The sequence below is a fragment of the Lissotriton vulgaris genome, chromosome 1_1 (genome assembly GCF_964263255.1).
Source record: "Lissotriton vulgaris chromosome 1_1, aLisVul1.2, whole genome shotgun sequence".
NCBI classification, from domain to species: Eukaryota; Metazoa; Chordata; class Amphibia; order Caudata; family Salamandridae; genus Lissotriton; species Lissotriton vulgaris.
The window spans coordinates 789,496,623-789,519,435 of record NC_141685.1 but is presented as its reverse complement, the minus strand read 5'-3'; the positions used below and the strand labels follow the sequence as shown (position 1 = coordinate 789,519,435).

General features: G+C 47.9%; 1 protein-coding gene across 1 annotated transcript in view; it reads right to left on the bottom strand.

Annotated features, from left to right (window-relative positions):
* Positions 1-22,813, bottom strand: part of PRDX6 (peroxiredoxin 6) — a 143,707-nt gene that overhangs the window by 5,201 nt on the left and 115,693 nt on the right. The window contains exon 4 of the mRNA XM_086956355.1: positions 16,736-16,882. Within this exon, the coding sequence (XP_086812481.1) occupies positions 16,736-16,882 (147 nt within the window). The remainder of the gene's footprint in view (positions 1-16,735; positions 16,883-22,813) is intronic.

Genomic DNA, 22,813 nt, shown 5'->3' with positions numbered 1-22,813 from the left:
ATTAAGGGACCCTCCTTTGGGGGTGTGCCATTGTGCTTCAAGAAACCAAGAAGTGCAGTTAACCATGACCAGTGCCTCTAACTAGCACAAATCCAAACCCTGCTGCGCAATCCATAGAGTTTCCCCCACCTATTAACCAATACTATTGTGATACGGTAAAGGAAGTAACTAATATATTCCCCAGCGCTCCCAATAGCATCAAGGTTCACAAATGGCCAGTGAATAGGCACCCTTGAACCCCTTTCCCTGATGCAAGACATGCCAAAGTTAGACAACCCCTCTGGGACACTAATTCATATAGATCTGAGAAGGGTTGCCAACGTACTACTTTCTTCCTTAAACCCACTTTGTATAGAAGGAAGTGTTTCACTCTATATATGGTTAATGTTCCTACACCTAGGGAAAGGCTCGAGAGAACACAAATTCCCTGACCAATAAGCTGATCCACTGGATTAGGTTTCAGAGGAGGTCTCTTATCCACTCTGCTATTCTTTTTGCCCAACGTATAACGCAAAGCTCCAACTCTTTACATTACATCAAACCATTACTTAGCCACCAAAACTTGGCTGACACGTTAGTGAACCTGGATGCTAGACCCATCTCATGTTCTACCATTAAGTTCATAACATTCATCAACACATCACATCCGACCTTTGCTAGGCTTCTAATACACTAGCTGTTGTGGGACATCCAGATGTGAAAAAAAGTATTTCCACACCCTCCATCTAACTTTCCACATGACTGCCCACAATGTTCTACAACATGCTTTGACGAAGGACATTTAGTTGTGTAAACAAGTTCACCAAGTCCCAAGCCTCAGTCTAGCAACCCACTAAAAGATATGGACGTTTATCTGAGATTGCCAGCATCACGAACACTGATTTATCGAGCCATCTCCTCACAAAAACGTTCTTTTTTTTAATCCACTGCACAATACAGACTTTAATGACGACTCTGCATGTGTTCCTAATATCTGCACCATTTCATTGAAAACTGCTGGCGTAGATCATAAAGTAATTGACCCAGCATGGAATAATTTCATGCTCACATTCCAGATTGCTTTAATTCAGGACTCTTGGGCCACGCATTGTGTTCATAGAGTAGCAGGGTACATCTCCTATTGCACTGACACTACATCTTCCACTAATAGCCAGCACTCCGGTGGTTAATGTGGATAAATATTTCTCTTCACTGCATTGCACTTCTAAAAAATTATATATTTCAGCCCCTGAAATTTTGGGGATAAAGATTAGGTCCCCTGTTAGAAAGTGGGGAGGTCTTTAGTTGGCAAGGTTTTGCACCTTTGTCCAAGTAGTGACCTTCCTAATCAGGGTAAGGAGATACACTTCTAAAATAACCTCGCTCACCGTCTTGGTACGGGCAGACCGGTTTATCTCCGAAGCAGTGTGTAAAGCATTTGTGAACACATACAGTCTTACAGTGAAACACTACACATGGATACCAGTTTAAAGTAATCTTTATCTAAACCAAACATGACCAAAACGACAAAAATCCACAATACAGTAACCAAAATATGACCTTTGAAAGGTAAAAAAAAGTTCTATTCAAAGCAAATTGCAGACGCAACACTTTTCACACAAAGTACCTTGGATGAGTCGTGCACACAAACAAACACTGTTGCAGGGAAGGGGATGCATCGGTTCCTTATGGCCAGGGAAGGAGATACGTTGGTGCCTTATTGACAGGCAGGGGCGGTGAGGAGTTGGATCCTTAGTAAGAAACAGACTCATCTCCCCTTCAGTGTGGGTGGAGGTGAGCGTTTCTTACCAAGACCCAGGTGTTCTTGCCAGAGTGGTGCCCAGATGCAATGCGTGAGGATCTCGATGGGGCAACACTGCGTTCTCTCCAGCAGCGGCCCCACAAGGAGTTGGTTCTTGCAGCTGCACAGCAGCGCCGGCGTGGGAATTGGTGCAGCGATCTTGGACTTCATAGATCGGTACACTTGATGAGCCGCGGGCAGGCATTGCATAGATTTCTTGGGGCATACGCCAGAAACTAATGCGGAATGCGTTGCGCTTCTCGAAGTTGCTTTACTTTTCCAGCTCCCAGCAGCAACACAGCCTCTAGAGGTCCAAAGCAGCAGCAGGCACCTCTTAGCAGGTGAGAACTCCCAGCAAGGAAGTTCAGGGGAACTGGTGGTAAAGTCTTTGTTTCGCTGAGACTTTAGAACTGGGGGCAAATTTTATTTCAAGCCCTTGGAGATTTTCCTCATGCAGGGGACACAGCACACAGCAAAGTCCTTGTCCAGAAACAGCCACTGCGGGCCAACCATGAGTACCAAACAGCAAATGGGCAGTACTCCTCAGTTTCTCCAGCTCTTCTCCTTAGCAAAGTTCCTCTTGATTGCCAGATGTTATCAAAAAGTCTGGGCCCCTCTTTTTACAATACAAAATCCTTTGTTCTTTGTGGCAGAGAAGAACTTTGCCCAGCCAAAACCAGTTCTGTCCTGTATCCACCTTCTGCCAGGAAGCTGCAGGAAAGAGTCATTGGCAGACCAGGCCCATTCAGGTGTGAAAGAAATCTACTTTGAATGCAGCCCTGGTCTATTCAGCCCAGCCAGATTTCACCCTGGAAAGGCAGGACACACCTAACTACACCCCCCGTCAATATACAACCTAGCAGAGGCACACTGGATGGCTAGGCAAGAAAATACCTACGTTCTAAAAGTGGTATTTGCAAACCGAATGTAAAAATCACCCTCACTAAAAAGGAGGCACCTTAACATTCGGAGTTCAGGCATATCAAACTTTCTTTTCTTGGTCCTAAGGGCAGGATTGCTCTTAAGAGGTTAGGAGCAAACTCTCCATTCTAACCTATGGGGCAGATAGCTTTACAATAGTGAAAATAAAATTGGCAGCATTTAATTATCAGGACATGCCACACACATCAGGGAAGGCCTACCTTTCACATACACTGCACCCTGCGCCCAGGAGTACCTTGGGCCTACCTTCAGGGTGACTCGCATGTAAGAGAAGGGAAGGTTAGGGCATGGCAAGAGGGTGCACGTGCCAGGTCGACATGACAGTACTAGACTGCAAACAGGCACTGTAATGGCAGGCCCAAGACCTGGTTGCAAGGCTGCTTGTGTAGGTGGCACAATCAGCGCTGCAAGCCTTCTCACAGCATTTGATTAACAGGCCCTGGGCACACAGTGCACTGTACTAGGGAACAACTAGTAAATCAAATATGCCAATCAGGGAATCACCAATTGTAGGAGATTAGGGTCTGCTATCCTATGGTCACCCCGAATTTTTGCTTTTTGCTTCACTGGTTTATGACTTCATGTGGCTGTGGGCCTGCTAATCAGACCCACAGCCTGCTGTTCTCTCTAAATTACTGCAAATGCACTTTAGGTGCATTACGAATTGGAAACACCTATGCCCTGGGTACCTAGGGTACACTGTTACAGGGGCCAATAAGGTGAACCAGTTCCAAGGCCTACCAGGGGCTGCATCATGTATTATGTCACCCCTGGCCTGGCCTCCATATTTGACACAACTGGCTGATCACTCAGCTGGGGTAAGTTGGTGTAATCACCTCTTACTTAGATATAGTATCCCTATACCTAACCTTAAACTGGACACATATGTTCCTATCAGCCACTCCTATGGAAGGCCTCATCAATCCTGGAGGCAGAGTGCTTGGAAATATGTGAGATGGTGCTCTAGCATGAGCTGAGCCTGTCTGCAGCTGTCGGGAACCACTCCCTAAGCTGTTCCGGGATATTGCCATACCATATACTCTTAAGCGCATTATAATCCTCGTGGTTAAATGCTATCTTTGGTTTGGCTTTATCAAAACATGTCGAGTAAGGTGTCATACGAATTGGAATACTATCCCCGTGACAGTTCTGTCGACGGGGATAGCATTCCACCCTTCTAGAGGGACACGACGTGTGTAGCCTTAACCCCGGTTAAAGTTAACCAGAGCCTCAGCATCACAAAATGGATGCTGCCACCACAGACACGAGTCTGGCCTCCTGCTGCTGACCTAAACTCGGCAGATGGTGGCTTGGACAAAGGGTTTCCTGCCTTGGGAGGTGCGAGCACCACCCCAGACAGGGTTTTGTGTATTGGGTAGGACAGGGCTGAATAGAATCAGACATGCCCGGGGCACACAAGGTGTCCCCGTGCATAGGCCAGTCCAAACAGGTCCTGGGACTTTCCAGACCCAGGCCTGGCGAGGAGCTGGACAAAGGAAAGGGGGTGTAACCGCCCCCCTTCCTGGTTCCTCCCAGAGGAGGGACCTAGTAGGTGATCCACCCCTCAGATTGGGAATAAGAGTGGGAGCAGTGCCATTGCACAGCAGATCATCCTGAATCAACTTTAAACAAAGAAGAAGACTGGACTTCGACATTCTGCCGCTCAGAAGACTGAAGAGAATCTCCCTTGTGGCCTAGGAGTGGCCACCCTGTGAATACAGGCACCAACCAGCAACTCAACGTCTGCTTTGCTGCCGCCTCCCGCCCGAGCCCAGAGCCCGACAAGAACCAGACTCCCAGACCTCTCAGAGCCCGATCCACAGTCCCTGCAAAGAAGGGACCCATGGAGGCACCGAGTGATGTGGGACCGGACCTCTTGGAAGACTCGAAAAGCTGACTGCGCAGCATCTGAGGCATCCGCGACGTTGTGCTTTGGGGACTGAGAACCCCCACCACCGAGCAGCCCTTGCACCGAAGAGCCCTCCAGCATCTCCACGATCTGCGTGGGGCCCTTGTGCATTGTGCCACTCGACGTGCCATCCCGGCCACTAGCCACGTTGTCAGCGGCCATCTTGGCGACGAAACCGACGAACTACACAGCGGGTCTGGTTGCTCCAGACTCACCCAAGCTCCTGTGAAAAGGAGCACTCGCTCTGACCTTGCTGGTCCGAGTGTTAAGCATCTTTCGAATCCTGCGTGGCTTGCATTAGCCAAGGCCTGTTTGCTCCGATCAGGTCGCCGACACTGCCCACAGCGAGAAGCCTGCGTGGGACAGCTCGTGACCGACTCCTGGACGTCCTCGACCCCCGGTGTCCACGTGGCTGCAGAGAGAAGCTACCCGACAACGCCTGTTTGCACCCGACATCGCCTGGTTCCAATCTGGTTCCACGGTAGTCACTGGCTAGTGACTTTGAACATTGTCCCCTCTGCTTTCAGGTCTTCACATCTTCAGATCCACCCTTGGATCCACCGGAACTCTTCACATCGAGCCGCCTGCAGCATCTTCAGCTCCAAGCACCATCGACCAGCGTGACGAAACCCGACACTACTTCGACCCTGTGCACCCACTTCCTGTGGGTGAGGTAACTCAGCTCTGCCGGTGTTCCTACACTGGTACACATCTCAAGGGCCTGTGTCTTAAGTTTCAGCGTTCTAGGTCACTCGGAAGGTTCCTAACTTTCTAACTTTGTACTTTTTACGCACCATAGACTTTGCATTGGAAAGTGCGTGCACTTTGAACACTGCACCCGAGTCCCGCGGGCCTTTCCCGACTTAGTCACTGCTAGTCTCGAATAGCTCCAGCGATTCCCAAGGCCCTAGGCCTGTTCCCTTTCTATTTGGTATCTCTTATACCACTTTCTTAGTATATGGTTTAGGTGGCCCCTAGGGCTCATCCATATTGTGCAACTTTTGTGTATTTTAAACTGTCTTGTGATTTAACGCTTGTGCTTCTGTGCTCATAAAGAGTCCAGGGGATTTTATAGTTAATAAATCAATATATATTTTCAATATATATCTGTGTGGTGTCCCTTTCATTTGGTATTCAAGGGGGTTGTGTATGGTAATACAGCTGGCTTCACATGCCTTTCAGAGTTTAGCCTAAGTGTCCACGTTACCACTAGGATAACTGGTCCACAAGGTTGAATTACTACCAATCATCATAAGGGTTGCTTGGCATGGTACAAAGTGATCACTAAGAATTAGTGAGCATTATATACCAGGCCAACTTCTCACACCAATCAATAACAGTTTACAAAGGGAGCACTTGCACTTTGCCAAATCATCTAGGCCAGCAAAACAAAATCCATCACATGGTAAAAATACAGGAGGTAGGAGCAAGAAAATACAGGGCAAACTCACGCAGATGATGCCTGGTCTAACAGTTCCCAAAGGGCTTTACATTAACAATTACAGTTGCTCAGTAGCTAAAAACAGTCCCCACCCTGAACTACTCATTCTAGTAAGAGCTCCCCACCCCCCCTCCGATTCTAGGAGGAGATTTTGCCACTTATGAACCGCTTGACTGTATAACCAGCATATCTAAATAGGAAGACAAGACCGCAGAAAATTCTACTAGCATCTTTAACTTTACAAGCTCTAAGCCCATATGTCAATGGGAGGTCTACATCTTATCAGGCTTTTACATTTGAAACTCTTAAGAAAAGCCAAATTGATTACTGCATCTTGGATACTTCAAGGCGATATCTAGATGGAAAAGCAACCATATCACCTGAAGCCATCACTCTGCCAACATTATTGAATATCAATCTACGCTAATAATGGGTCCCCAACTACCCATTCTTACAATGAATAGAGGAGGTATATAATGGCCAAGTAAAGCAAGTAATCTGGTCTTCTGGATTAAAAGAAATACTGTATTCCAGACTACCTTTACCCAGTTAGAAAATCTAACAGGAGCTTAGATCTTTTAGGAAAGGAAAGTTTTAGGCATGTCCAAAACTGCTTACTAGGTCTACCAAGTAAACTTAGTAAGAAACATAAAATTACCAATGGTTTGACAGTCAGGCCAAATCCAATCTCATCATGGCCATTAAATCTCATAATTCAGTTGCTATAGGAAAAGCTTGACCAACATGTAAGCATATTTTAAATATAAGAAAAAGAGCTGGACAGAACTAATCGGCAGAATTTTAGTGACTGCCAGAATGCAATATCATTTCTGTTCTGGGCAAATAGCCCATGGCTCTCTAGGTGCACATTCCCAAACTGATCATTTGGTGCTACAGTTTATTTGGGTGAAGCAGTTTTCAGAGTTATACTCGGAGCCTGATTATGAGATCGGTGGTCTGACCACTGCTGCGGTGGCTAGCCAAGCCAGCAGCCTCCCAACTGCTGTAAGAAACTACTGCCAGGCTGGTGGTGTGTTGGTTCAACAGCATCATGCTTTGGTTCATAAACACTGAAGCACATGCTGCTGCAGTGGAGAACCATGTGCACATTGGGTGCACTGTGTAGCATGCACAATGTTGTGGCTGGCACACCGTGCAGGAGGGGAGGGAACAACGCACACTCCATTGGGCAAAATCGCCTGGGGCTCCTTTACGGTTTTTCTGCTAACCTTTCCGTGGAAGGGTCACCGCCATGAAAATGTCAGCAGAAAGGCAGGTGGTAATAAGCCTGGTGGTCCTGTCACCAAATTAGTCCACCACTTTCCCCACCACTGTGGATACAAGTTACTGGTGGTTGAGGGAGTCTTGTGGCAGTCCCCAATGGTCAGACCGTCAGACTCAAGACTGCTGTGCTCTTAAATGGGGGCCTTAGATCTCACATATCCAGCTGATCTCAACTTAAATGCTATGGTGCAAGTAATTCCAAAAGTTGATCTAGCTTTCTCCTTGGCGGACCTGGAAGGCACTGGAGTCTCTCCACTAAGGGAAAGCCTGAGGATTCAATGCGATCCCAGAAGAACTTTACAAATCTGAAGTGGACATCTGGGTCCACTACATTAGTCGTTTATCTTAACAGATATTAAATGGAGATGAATTACCTGCTACCTGGGCTGTGGCCTATATCATTCCAATCTACAAGAAAGGCGATAAGTCTATACTTCCTTGTATCCTTCCTATTAGTCCTGACAATTTTCCCAAAATCTTGTTCCCAGCTACTTTATAAATTGCAGGAATAGATGGCAGACTGCTCTCCATTTCAAGCAGGCTTTTGTCGGATGATCGGTACTGTTGATCATATCTTTAATTTTGATCTCATTACTTGGAAATCCATCACCCTGGAAAACGGTAATTTGTACGTTGCCTTCACAGATTTGAGAGCACCCTTCAATTTAGTACCCACAAATATTCTATGGGAAATTTATAACAATGGGAGTCCCCTGCAATACCCTAGACTTTATTAGGCTCCAATCTCCATATGCCCATGTAAAATGTGGCAGAACATAACTAACTGACCCAATATCGATCCGCAGGAGAGTTAAACAAGGAGTCTTGGCCCCTACTTTATTTTCAGTACATCACCAGGATCATTGATCTCAACTGCGGTTGTATTGATGCTCCTAAATTGGGTGGCAAAATGGTACCAGCACTCTTTTGCAGATGATACTTCACTCTTGTCAAGGACACCCTCTGGCATTGAATATCTTTTGAATAAGTTAAAAGAAAAGTAGCTTTTGAGGGTTGTAAATTAATTTTCAAAAGATTAAATATATGATATTAGCTTGCATAAAAAAAGACTAGCAAACCATACCTGGCAAACGCCCGTTGAATCAGTAAATACCTTTGATTACTTAGGTTTAAGGGTCACTAACTCATGTACATGGACTCAGCAGCTCTGAGTAATTAGACTGCTTTAATATCTGCAATTTTAAAAACGCACTGAGCCTCACAGGTTAAGGCAATTTCCCCAGCTCTGCAGGTATATAGGGCTAAAGCTCAGTCAGAAATTCCCCATACAGGGCAGCTAATGCAAGTACTTTAGTGACAAAAGATAGACCTGGTTAAATTATTACTCAACCTGTCTTCTAGCTCAACTAACCTTCCCATAATTCTTGACGGTGGTCTTAAGTAGAAGGTGCTGATCATCTTGCTGACCTTTTAAGCCTCTTCTGTACTGGGTTAGACTATGGTCCCACCAAGAACTAGACTTGTACAGAACTACTTTAAGTGAGAAGTCTAGATATTAATACAAAATGTAAGTGTTTTCCACATTCAAAAGTATGGTTTATCAAATTGGGCCTTCAGACAGTAAACATTACCCCCGACCTCTATTAGACAAAATAGAAGGGCCATTTAAATTAACACCTATTGGGATTGTTGTGAAACAATGTCCCTATTCTCTAGCATTGGGCCACAGACTGATTTTTATTGCACAAGCCACTCCCAAAAGTTGAATGGTTTACATGAAATCTTTCCACCCTTGACAAAATCTTAATCAAATTTCGATGTGGTAGGGGTGTGGCTTGCAGCAGAGCGGAATGGCCGCACTGAGGCGGCTCCTCGGCCCTTGCGGTTTCTTCAAGCACTAATCTTGTGCCGGTGCTCCTGTTTTGCCTCTGTACTTAGGGGAATAGCTTTGCTGACTACCTGGACTCACCCACCCCCTCAATTCCCTCCGGACCCTCGATCGCCAAAGCTGACTCCCGAGGCCCGGCTCTCCCTCGGCCTAAAATGGAGGCCGCGACCAGTGGCCGATGCACGGCTGACTCCGGGGCCGCTGGGAGAGCCTAGCTGCCTCAGACGCGACAGTTCGGCCCAGTCGGGCCTTAAGTGGGCGATCACTCACAGATCCAGGCTGGTCCCATCGTGCTGGGCCCCACGAGCGACGACCAAGGTGTCCGGAATAGAGTCCTCCCCGACGCCTCAACTAGGCAGTTCCCCGGCTTTGGGCCTGCTGCCCGGGACCGCTTTCAAGCTGCCCAATCCGGTCTGCGCAAATCACGGCCTATTGTAACGCCCAGGTGGAGTGCCTCTCGCCACCTGGACCTGCTGCTGTGCCGCGGAGGGCATTTGGACATTCAGGGGGGCCACAACTGCATGATTGGAGCGAACTGGAGCCTGATTCAGGAGCGCGGAGGGCAGTGCTCACCCTTTCACCTCCACAGCCTGACTCAGTATACCTGCGCCCACCCCAGCCTCTGAAGCCTGATCCGTCTGTGGTGGCTGAAACTGAGAGACCCTGCCACCCCCCCCCCTCCCTTTATTGGGGTGCCGACTGGACGCTGTACCCTAGTGCCAGTTGGACGCTACCTTGGGCCTGCCACTGGAGCCCAGGCGGGGCCTACCTTACCTCCACACGCAGCGGCGACACGGCCGCCCCCACGGATCATGGTGCTTTTGTGACAAGAGCTGTCTCCGATGTGTCCCCCTCATTCCTCCTGGGCGGGCAGGATGTGACCCCCCCCGTGCTGAGAGCCGAGGAGTGTGACCTGCACACTACACAGCTGTGAGTAGAGCACCTGCTCCCCCTTACACTAGACTGCCGCTTTGCCTCATCTCTCCCAGCTCCCGAAACTATCTATAGTTCGTATCCCGACAGGTGCGGGGACTACTTACCTGTCCGAAGCTACCGGGGGCTCCCTCTAGATCGCACGCTCTTCGACCCAGCGCCGCTGAGTCATATTGTACGTGTTTGACTTCATGATGGCCTCTAACAAAGGAGGTAAGCCCTTCAAACAGCGACAAATTAACAAACTCTCATGGGGCTCAGAGGGGGAGCCCAAGGATGCTAACCCCGATAATGTATCTAAAACTGCGACTCCTCCTACAACTCGGCCACCACTCTAGAGGACGTGATGGAGGCGATCGCTGGGGTCCGTTCCTCGCTAGAGACCCATATAGACTCTGAACATATAAGTGACGCTTCTGCATGGGGACCTCCGCAAAATGGACACTAAAGTAAAGGACAGAAGTCAAAACCACGGCGCAACGACGACACCTTCACCCTCCAGCAGCAGGTGGCCCAACTTCAAAAACAGCAGTTGCAAATGGGGGAGCTCCTAGAGGACTATGAAGGGCACGCGAGACGCAACAACCTCTGCCTCCTAGGGGTCCCGGAGAGACTGGAGGGGCAGGCTACTGATCCCTTCGTGGAGAATTTGGTACTCCGACATCTCCAACCAAAACAGCTATCTAACTTTCTCCATTGAGAGGGCACATAGGGTACCCGGGGGCAGGCCGAAGCCGGGTGCTCCCCCCCCGCCATTGCCCTAGTGTTCAACTTCCGTGACCGCGATGTCATCCTTTAGAAGGCACGTACAGGACCGCCCCCGTGCCTGGACAATGCCCAGATCATGATCTTCTGTGACTATACGGTGAAAGTTCAGGCTCGTCGGCGCAGTTTTCTAGAAGTAAAGAAGGCACTCTGTGCTCAATCCATCAAATACTCCATGCTGTTTCCTGCTAAACTACGCGTGGAATTGGAGGGCAAGACTTTGTTCTTTGAGCCCCCTGCTGAGGTATGGGACTGGCTTGAGGGGTGGAGTCAGCTGGCTGCCACTCAGAATAGTCGCGGACGATCAGCCGACCACTCCGGCCCAGAGACGCTACCAGGGAGCCAGGATCTATTCACGGATACTGCTTCCTGAGACCAATGATACTTCCAATCGTCTGGATCCAATCTGCAGGCCGTTCCGAGGGGAGTACCTTTTGCTCTAGGACCAGCCACAGACTGCAGGCGCGTCTACCACGGCCACTTCGACCGATAGGTACTTATTCCTGTTCTCCATGCACTTTTCATGGCCTCTATACTAGGATCCGCTCAGTCCTTGTTTCACTGTGGTGCTATGGGACAGTCATGGCGGTCATTGTTGACCGCAGTTGCACTGGACTCCTTATGTACTCTCGGCGTGACCTCTTCAGCTGCTCGCTCCATCTCAGCTGTCAATCCAAGTCGCTGTCCTGGGACCAGCCTGACGACAGACTTTCAACTCCGTATCGCACTGGGTTCACTGGCTAGTGGCCACCCCTGATCTACTCCTATCCTTTTTGTTGGTCCAGATACTATAGAACATCCTGCTTGTTTCACTGTTTCCTATACGATGTGGTTGCTACTATTGATATACTTTGTTCTAAAGATGCACTAGGCTAGACAATCCTTTTTTCTTACAGCGGGGGCACCCTTGGCTCTCCACACACCCCATCGATGCTTGGGAGGGCGACAGGCACTCTGCCTAGTTGGGGGCAGGGGTGCGCGGGGGTGGGGGTGGTGGGGGGGACGGGGTCGGGCTGGGTGGGAAGGTGGTTCGTTCTGATTTCCATCTCCAAGGGCCTTTTTTATTTTTCTTTGGTGTGGAGTCCTCCTTACATATGGGCATAATACACAGCCGTCCAGCCTCATTTGCCATCCTATCCTTTACGGATATCTGTCCTTGGTCGTCCTTGTTCCAGACTACAGTTTTTGGCTAGAATCCTTCCCCCACATCTTTCACTATATAACACAACATGACGCAAACCCATACTAGGGCACTCCCCCTCATGACGTGGAATGTCAATGGACTTGGTAGCAAGATAAAGAGGAGAGTGATGTTGCAATACCATAAACGCCACGCTCCTGATGTAGTATTACTCCAAGAGACGTACCTGATGGGTAACACATGTTGAGCACTCCATCGAGGGGGGTACAAACTACTGATACATACGGGGTTCACCTCAGGTTCCCGGGGCACCGGTATCCTCGTAAAAAAAAAAAAGTCTTCCACTTACATGTACTAAAACGTGGGCTGACCCCCTGGGCTGCTTTGCGTTGGCCGAGACCACATAGGAGGGGCGACACCTAAACATTCTCAGCCTACATCCCGCCAGCACCGAGCAAAGACGCCCTGACGACTCTAGAACGACTGTTCGACCTCCCCCAGGGTACACTGGTTATAGGTGGAGACTTTAACATGACGATGGATGACGCTATAGATAGACACCCCCAACGTGGCTCCCATAAACGGTGTTCGGACCTCTTGGAATTTACACAGGCAATGGGCTTAGAAGACCTCTGGCGGGCGTCACACCCCGATATGTTAGAATGAATTTGTACAGCACACGTTCACCCCAGGGTTTCTTGGCGCTGTGTGCCACTGGGGAACCCGTCATGGCTTTCCCTGTGAGATGGACCCTGTTGGGCATCCCCAAGATGAAGCCAGGCATCCCCTACAGCGAGGGGGCCATTGTGGAGAATAAGCAAGCTCTTGCCCAGAGTTGCAGCGTGGGACCCATGGTTAGAGAGGCACAGAGGCGAGATTTATCGAGCCCACTGACATTGGTTCCGTACCCTGCCGCGTCGGGAATTGAACCCTGGTCCCGGGCCGACCTCTGCTTCTGGGTCTGCCGCCTCCAACCGGTGAGCCACACTTCTCCACCGATACCCCATATTCTACACATTATTCCAACACCCACAACAGTATGTCCCGCATTGACTATATCCTTTGCCACACAGCAGACTTTGGCCTCTTTCGCAATCCAAAGGGGCTCCCCCAAGGTATCTCGTATCCTCGCCCTTCACTGTCGAACTCACCTACCACAGACAGGTGACCAGGGGTCCTATAGTGATCAACCCATGGCTCCTGAAAATTCCTGAGATCAGGGGCAGCCTGCTCGAACATACTGAATAATATTTTGCCGAAAACCTTGGTTCAGTCCAATTGGCCATTACAATCTGGGAAGCATATAAAGCAGACATTAAAGGGAGGGCACTCTTAAAGCTGGATATCAGCTCAAGCAGGCCAAACTGTTGCTTCAAACAGAGTCAGAGTTGCCTAACTTAGAATCTGACGTTAACACTACCCCATCCGTTGAAACCGCTGCCCGTCTCAAACTGAAACAAATGGAATACAGAATGCTGGCCTTAGAAAAGGCTCAAGTGAAACTGTTGCAAACTCGCCACCGAGTCTATGAGCTAGGGGACAGAGCAGGTAAAATGCTCCCTTGGCTGGAACGCCGCGAACAGGGATCTAGATGGGTCCCGCTACTGATTTGTCCTGATGCCTCGCGTATCACAGACCCATATATTAGCGGATGCATCCCACCTCCTAGAGGAGATGCTCTTACCCACTATCTCCGATTCAGATAGGGAGGCATTGGACGCAGCCCTCACAACGAGGAGCTTACGAGCGCCCTCTTTGCTATCAACTCGGGCAAGGCTATGGGGCCTAATGGTATCCCCATCAAATTCCTCAAGGGGATGGCCCAAGAAGTGATTCCTCACCTAAAAGCTATGTTTGAGGAAAGTCTTGAACGTGGTAGTCTGCTAAGGAGGCTAGACACTGGTCCAGTGGCAGTCATTCATAAGCCCAATTAGCCGCCCACTGACTGGCTCAGCGTCTAGCCTCCATAGCAGTCATTCATAAGCCCAATAAGCCGCCCACCGACTGGCTCTTATAGGCAGATTTCTTTCATTAACGCGGAGGTTAAGATTCTGGCCAAACTTCTGGCCACCCGACTCCTCACAGTCATCCCCTCCCTTGTGCATGACAATCAATCAGGATTCCTTTCGGGCCGGAACATGGCTTTAAACCTCTGTAGACTCCATAACGTAATGGGCAGGCAACCATATATACAAGAGAATGCCGCAATTCTGTCACTAGATGCTTTACACTGACTTGTTAGGCCAGGTGCGAGTCAACGCCCATACATCCAGACAATTCCAACTGCATAGGGGAACCAGGCAGGGATGTCCCCTCTCCCCCCTCATATTTGTGCTTACATTAGAACCTCTAGCCCGTTGGATCCGTACAGATGCCTCAATCAAAGGGCTGAGATGGAATGACGATACGCTTGATAAAATTTCCCTGTATGCGGATGACATTCTTGTGTATGTCTCCTCTCCCAGATCCTCCATCAACAGTCTGTTTCATGTCATTAGGAATTTCGGGAACTACTCTTGTTTTTCAATCAACTGGTCCAAGTCGGCCCGGTTTGGTCTCCACGGCCAATCACCCGTGCTCCCGATAGGGTTCTCCATTGCTGTGGCCAAAGATAGCTTCAAGCACTTGGATATTTTTGTCACTCCTGATCCCAAATTCTTTTAGGACCACAACCTAAAGGGCCCGCTCCAGAGGCTCCATAGTGACCTTTCCCACTGGTGCACGCTGCCCCTGTCCCTCCCTGGCAGAGCAGCTCTCTTCAAAAATGTTAACACTTCCACGCTTTTTGTATGTCCTTCAAAATTGTCCCTACCCAATTGCTGACTCCTTTTTCCGTACATTGGAGGGTGATTTGCGGTTCCTCCTATGGGATGGTAAAGCACCTCGAATTGCCCTGAATAAACTAACTCAGGGATGGTATGATGGGGTATTGCCTTGCCAAACATGCGCCTCTATTATTGGGCCTCCCAACTAGTAGCCACCAACTCCTGGATCCATGGGTCACCTACCAACCCGGCATTCCTTTTAGAGCGCTATCAGACGGGACGGGAGGGTTACTTAGGCGCCTTATATGGCAAATTCCCCCGAAATCGATATGTGGGACCCATGACGCAAACTGTGGCTATCTGGCACCGGGCTAATAAAAGCCTGGGTTGGTCTGACAGATTTACTCAAGCCACCCCGCTCTGGGCGTCCCAAAAGCTAGGTTCCCTTTGTCACCTTAAGGGCTTTGACAGGTGGGACACAATAGGCATCTCCACTCTAGGCGACTTGATTCATAAGGGGAAACTATTGACTTTTGTCGAACTCCAACAGAAACACGATCTTGCCCAACCCGAGGCATTCAGATACCTCCAGATTACACACGCCATCACGACCACTGTACCAGACCTCTCCTCCCTTCCGGAGACCTCTCCCCTAGAGGATAGGCTACTTTCAGAGCCACTCCAGACAAAGGCAATATCGTGTACGTATCGTAAACTATGCAACAATATGCCAGACTCCTTCCAGGACTTGAGAGACAAGTGGCAGGAGGATGTGGGAGACCTAGACGATGAAGACTGGAGGTCGGCGCTAGTGTCCCCTAGGGAAACAGCGATAAAACACTGCTTCAGATTGATCCAATTGAAAATTCTACACAGAGCGTACATGTCTGCCCCCCTCCTGGCCAAACTGGGAAGACGCCCGAATGAGATGTGTCTCCGCGGCTGTGGCCACCCTGGCACCTTTTACCACGTCCTCTGGGAATGTCCAATTCTCCAATGGTTCTGGTACAGCTGTTCGTAAAATGGCAGCGGCGTTGGGGAAACCCATTCCTCTTTCCCCTAAGGAAGCGCTTCTTAATATATGGGGTGCTACAGACCTCGCTGAGATGGAGCTTCAGTGGGTGGCCCTGGGTTTCCGGTTAGTAAAGCGAGTAGTGGCAATGCACTGGGGTGCCCCCCAGAGGCCTCTCGTAGTGGGTTGGGTGGCATAAATGGACAGATGCATGCTGGCAGAAAAATCTGTATTTAAAGTCAGAGAATGCCCCGAGAAGTGGGACAAAATATGGGGCACTGGAATGTCTATAGAGGCGAAATCTGTGGCTCCCCTTCGGTGGAAATGGCAATGGATAGGGCTGGATCGAGACGATGTAATGACCTTTAAAGTGATTTTTTCTGTATATATGCCTTATTTGATTCTGTATTGTATTGCTTAATTGATGGATGAGGACTCTGCTTTTGTTTGTTTCTTCAATAAAATATTAAAACAAAAATTTCGATGTGGTATATTACATTTAAATACTTTTAAATGGGGTACTGTGACCAGAGTTTCTCTATTTTGTGAAAAAATGCAGAAACATTGAAAAACATCTATTTGTCTGTCCTAGGTTATACTAAATCTATATGTAATTTGACTCTGCCTTAATGTCTTAACCTTGGTTTAAGACACTATCCAACTGTCATCTGGGTTTTTAAAATCGGATACTTAAAGGAGTGTTTGCCCTGTTTTCTGCATGGATTATTAGAAACGGATCTCCAATCTTTGCAGATGTGCTTTTAAGCACATTAATTCATGATGAAAGGTTGGACTCTAGCTCGGTCTCACTTTAACTGGAGTGTATAAAAAACTAGATTACTAGACTCCAGTAAACTAGATTAAATGAATTTGAGGAGACCTTAGCAAGATTACGGTGCTCGATATACTCTTACCTGCCAGTCAACTGGTGTGGCCACACTGTGATTTGATGTCAGCTGGAGGGAATCAATCACTCTAAGGATCTCGTCAAAATTTCTTCCAGTGGTAGCTGGGTACAAGACAGACAGCTTCATCTTCTTGTCAGGGCCAATGATGTAAACCTAAGGTCACAAAATGATCATAAAGAATGAAGTAGATTATTCTACATTATATGGTTTAAAAGAATAGCCGTTTTGTGTCCAAAAAAGTCTTAACATGAAAATATTACATCTATTAGTAGAAATCTCAAGTTTACAAGACATTGAAGCATGTTACAGTGGGATTTGCTTACCTTCTTTACACTTCAAATAGAGTTTCACTGCAAGATTCTATGGTTAACAGCAATGAGTAGCAGTAGAAGGCACAGAGAATTTAAACTGTCTTGGCACTCACTGTAATTCGCTGCCTCACACCTACTTGTTTCCAGGCAACAACCACTACTGCATGTGATGTGACTATTTGGTATGAAGAGCTGAATTTTAAAAGTGTAGTCCCGAACAGCTGACAACAGCCCTTCCCCCACAAAAAACATGAAGGCAATGGCAAATTATACTTTATTTACTTTTATGTAGAGTCCTACCCACCAATTTAACCCTATCCCCATGAAAAGGGTTCAATTATATTGAAACGTCACTTGCTGATCTAATTGCAAAGACAGATTACTGCTTTTTGTATTGTCCCACTGCATGGCTGCCTGCTACGGGGACACTGCCTAGGGTTTCTATATTAACAAGAGTTGTTAGTGAGGCCCATACCCTCTAACTGAAAACATGGCCTTTCCGTAAGTAACAGACAAATAACTTACCTTACGTAATACCTTATCTGGTAGAGACATTCTAACCAGATTCCTTACCTTTGAATATCCCAAGCATGAGGCTGGATTGGGAAGACCTGCTTGAGCAATACCCTTGCGTGCCAATCGGCTGCACGGGGAGTCATCCGTGCATGAAGGGACGTCTGCATCACCTATATAGGCACCACCTCTGCGCACCTACGGCAGTTACTTTTCACGACTTACCACACCAGAAGTGCGGAGTGATGAAGTGAGCTGACAGTGGTGTCTAGAACTAGGGCCCTGAAAGGGATCAGCCCGGACCCAAAAAACCTGTACACAGTGTGGGTATGGAAGGACTTTGCAGCTAGATTAGGTCTTTACAAGTTCCAGCATTACCCAAAGTAACTTGTCCATCTAATAGATATCTAAGGTAAGGTATCTGCAGCTAGATACCCAAGCAATACCATCCCCAGAGGAGAGACTGCGGACAAGTTTAGACAGAACTCCTGCAGGACAGAGCAGCCAAAAAGGCACTCTGGACTGCACTTTGTGAACCTGGCAGAGACACCCACGTTGCGGTCTGACAAATGTCAAGTACTGTAACCCCATGTTGCAATACTGGTGGAATGAGTGCTTAAGTCTTCAAAATGCTGTTTCTTGGCCAAAGCATAGCAAATTTTGATACAACATATCCCACGAAGAGTTGGTTGTCCACCTGAACTCTTTAGTGGGGCCAAGGCAGAGCAATGCTCTTTGGATCCAGACGGTGGAGTTGCTCCTCTTTAGAGGGGTGTGGAAGAGCATACAAAGTGGGCAAGGAGACAGATTGCCCCATGTGGAATGGTGTTACAACTTTCGGTAAGGAAGAAGCCTTAGTGCGCAGCACCAACTTATCCAAGCCTTTATCTGACCACCTTTCCTGATGACAGAACCTGCAATTCACTCACCCTCCTGGCAGAAGTATTTTGCCACTAAAAAAAGCTGTTTTGATGGAAAGCAGCCAGAGGGGACAGTTGGGCAAAGGTTTGAACAGAGCACAGATCAAGGTGATAACCAAATTAAGGTCCCACTGAGGCATGATTAATAGGGTAGGTAGGAACATATGTACAAGCCGATTAAGAAAACTCTTCACAATAGGGGATTTAAATAAAGAGGGTTGTCTGGCAACCTCAAGAAGGCAGACAAAGCCAAAAGGTACTCTAAGAGTTCCCAGAGCAAAGCCCTACTGGGTAACCCGGAGCAGGGAGGCGGCGGGCAACGGTCCTATTCACAGGGCCCTTGCTGGGAACAAAAACACTTAACTGAACCGGCCACCACCTCTCCTTAGTCCTCTGCCCCTCAAACATCTTCCTGCACGCCCAGCCAGCAGCAGGAAGCACCTGCCCTCCAAGCCTCCCCATAGCCAATCAATGCTGCAATGCAGCGTTGATTGGTCTGCATTGTGGATCAGCGCTCAGACAGGGACTATGAGGGTTTGCATGTTTCTCACCAGGCTGTGTAATGCAGCCTGGTGGTGAAGATGCAAAGTGTGAAGGACTGCTTGGCCAGCCGAAGAGGGCTGGCCAAGCAGCCATGTGCACTTCAGGAGTGAAAACACTCCTCTCCCTAATCCGCTAGCCCAGCCTGAGCGCTACTGAAGTATATAGGAAAAATAAAAATAGTTACTTTATTTTTCTATTTGTTAAGTGGTGTGACGCTCCTCCGCCTTAGTGGAGAAGCCACCACTGCCCTTCTCACCATCACAGCATATGATGCTCCCTCTGTAGCTATGGTAAGGAGAGAAAGCAGGCCAGAATCTGGGGAGGTATCCAGGCCACTGGCCTCAATTTCACATAGCAGTCCATTTCGTGCTCAGGCTCAGCGACTCCTCCATTCCTAGCCGCTCAAAAGAAGACTAAAGAATTAACCTAGGTCCCAAGGGTGCAGTCGGTGCTAGAATCTGCAATGATAGGCGCCGATCTGACTTTATGGGTGGGGGAGGTATGTACAATTGGTGCAGAAGGTGGAGCTGCCAGCATGGACCCTGGTGGAGCCCTTCCTGAGCCTCTGGGGGTCCGAAGGCATGCTGAGATGTCAGGTCGCCAAATATGAGCCACATGGCATCATAGAAGTCTTAACTGCGTCCCTGGAGAGGCAGGGAAGGGCAGAGCCACGCCATGTGCACATTCTGCAGAACAAGGCCTAGGTAGTAGAGGCTCTTCAGTCACGTAGGCTGACAGATTGGGAGACGAAGCACGCTTCAACTTCTTGTGCTTATGCCTCTTCCCTGACTGACTCTACTTAGAGTGGGAGGACGAGGCCTTAAGACTCCTGGAGCGGTGTCGGGACCGGCCTCTCAACCGGGAATGAGACCTCTGGGGCTAACAGCACCAAGTCTAATGCCAGGCCGCAAGCAGCTTTAGAGACCGCTCCTCAAAACCTTCAGAGCCATGTCCCGGCAATCGGAACATGACCCGAGGTCACTCAAGGCACCATAGACAACTAAGTGGATCAGTAACTGGCATGACTAAATGGCAGGCACTGCATGGTTTGAATCCAGGATTATGCGACAGCAAGTGAAAACCTACACCAAACATTTGACAAAATGTTGAAAAAAGCTGTAAAAAATTGACAGGATAGCTCTACATGGATCTGCGCTAGCTGGCGTGGAACTAAAAGAACAGACATCAGTATGCAGAGGTGGTACCTATACAGGTGATGCAGATGACATTCCAATGCCACCTACCGACACAAGGGTATTGCTCGAGCAAAAGTCTTCCGGATTCAGCTGACGTCAGGGATATGCTAAAGTAAGGAATCTGTGGCGAGAGGTCTATCAGATAGGCATCTATTTATTCACTGAAAAAAAGTTTGAAACTGAGAAACTATTTGGACTCAAACCGTGCATAAAAATGAAATCTGCTAGTTGTAATTCACAACACAAGTCACAAAATTGACATTTCCAACATGACCATGGTAGAAAATGTCAAAACAGTTTTAACAGCATAGGAGTAATCACTTATGACTGTGTGCTCACCTTGCACGTTACAAAATCACCCTTAAAATCAATGTGGTTTTCCGACACTCAAACATGGAGATAAGCTGCATTAGGTAAGATATGATGAAGAATGTACATGGTGTGGACTGAGTTGTGGAAATTAAGGGTTCCCTCAACAATTCCCTCTAAATTAAGCCCCTAGTCTCTAGGGGAAGGCTGGTATCTGAAAGTGTTTCCTGGACTGCACCCTGGAGTAAGCCTTCTCTACTTGCTATTACCCCATTTTTGGAGTCTAGTAACTGGATTATTGAACTGGAATGAAATCTAATCTTAAACATAAAAATCTCGCAATGATGGTAAAGCTGAACCACAAGTATTTGGGGGTTGATCCGGTTTTGATTTTAAACTAAACACAAAGCTTTGAATTTAACCTGGTTAGACAGGCAGCCAGTGTAAGTCTCATAGAATACCCCGAAACTGAGAACGGTAGGCGATTAAGCAGCCTTGCTGCTGCGTTTTGCACCAACTGCAGCCTCTGAATAGTAGATTTGCTAGCTCCCAGATACAGAGCGTTAATGTAATCCAGCCTTGAAATTACAAGAGCCTGGATCAGTTATTGTGATGGGAAGGGAATCAGCTATAAAATCTTCTATAACCATTATGACTGCAAAGCAGGTAGATGGCACCTTGGCTACTAGTTTCATCGACTGACACCCACAATAAATCCCAGAATATTAATGCTATTCACAGGTGCTGATAGAGCTCCTAATTTGAGGGGGCCCAATGCGTAGGCCCCCAAAGCTCATGTCTTCTGCCTAGGATCATGACATCGGTCTTATCTCCATTTAATTTGAGCAGAATGTTCTGCATCCAGAGGGCAACTTTGCTCAGTCCCATGTTAAGGTCGGAGGGCTTGTGTCGGAGAGGGAAAACACAATCTGCATCATGCGCATAGGAGAAGAGACAATCCTGCACTTTCAAACACCTCAGCAAGAGGGCAGACATTAAATAACAGCAAACTCACAGTCCTATGGGACTCTAGGGGAAGGTGAGTGTGAATTGGAGCTGTACATCGCGGAAGATACCTGTCAGGTACGGTCCTTGAGAAGGGAGCAAAACCATTCCAAGGCCATTACATCCAGGCCCAGTGACTGTAGGGCTCTCAGCAAAATATGGGACATTGTTTCAAAAGAGGATCAAATCGGATTAGTACCGCAGTTGCCCCTCATCTGATCTGTGTCTTAGCATTGGTCACCCCCAAAAGAGTGGATTCAATAGAGAAACACTGCTCTGTAACCAGATTGAAAAGTATGAAGAAAGGTGTGGGTTTCAACAAAGGAGGTTAGCTGTCCATGGACCCGTTTCTCCAGAATTCGAGAAAATGGGGAGCAGCGAGATAGGGCGGCAGTTTTGAATAGAGGGATTGGAATTTGCTTTCTTTAAGAGAGGGAGGACCATGGGATATTTCCATCTTTGGGAACTAGACCTTACTTCAAAGAGGCATTTAGAAGCTCCATTACCATCAACAGTAAGGGAGGATCCAGCTGCCCAAACACATGTGGGGGTAAGGGATAAGGGTGAGGGCACCCGATTTGATGTTGTAGAGAAAGCAATTGAAGGAAGTAAAGTCCAGGCAGGGGGCAGGTATCCAGTTTGAGGGAAGATCTGATCCTTACTATGCAGTGGGTTGCATCAGGATTCAATCTAGTGTTTATTGAGTCCACTAACTCTGGCAAGGAATCCTGTGAGAAGCAGGCAGTGTATGTTCGACTTTGTCAATAAAGAAAAGAGCAAGTTCTTCACATTGACTGTGGGAGAGGGAAGGAAAAGTTGATTTCCCGATGCCAGACAGATCCTTACTTCTTTGGAGAGTTTTGGTGCAGTTTTGACATGGTACAGAGGTAAAGGCGTAGCCATGGCACTAGGTAAGGAAGTTTAATCTTGGCTTTACCACTTTCCCAAAATACGCTGGTATTAAACTTTAAGTCTGGGCAGCTTCCACAATACAGTGGCATTTCTTTGGTGAAAGTAGCCCAGAGTCTCACTAATGGAACCACACCAGCTGTGCAATGAGCAATAGGAAAACTATGGAACCAGAAAGAACGTTTCATTAATCCTGATCTCCCCTTGTGAAAACGTGTGCTCTTGGGCAATCACTTAGATTTATGTTCCTCAGATTGGTCAAAAAAACGAGAACAAGAAAAAAACTAGCAGAGAGGTTCAAACTAAACACTGGTAGTTAATATACGATAAGAAAACAGGACCTTAACTAAACAATCATTTGACAGATCATATCCCTTA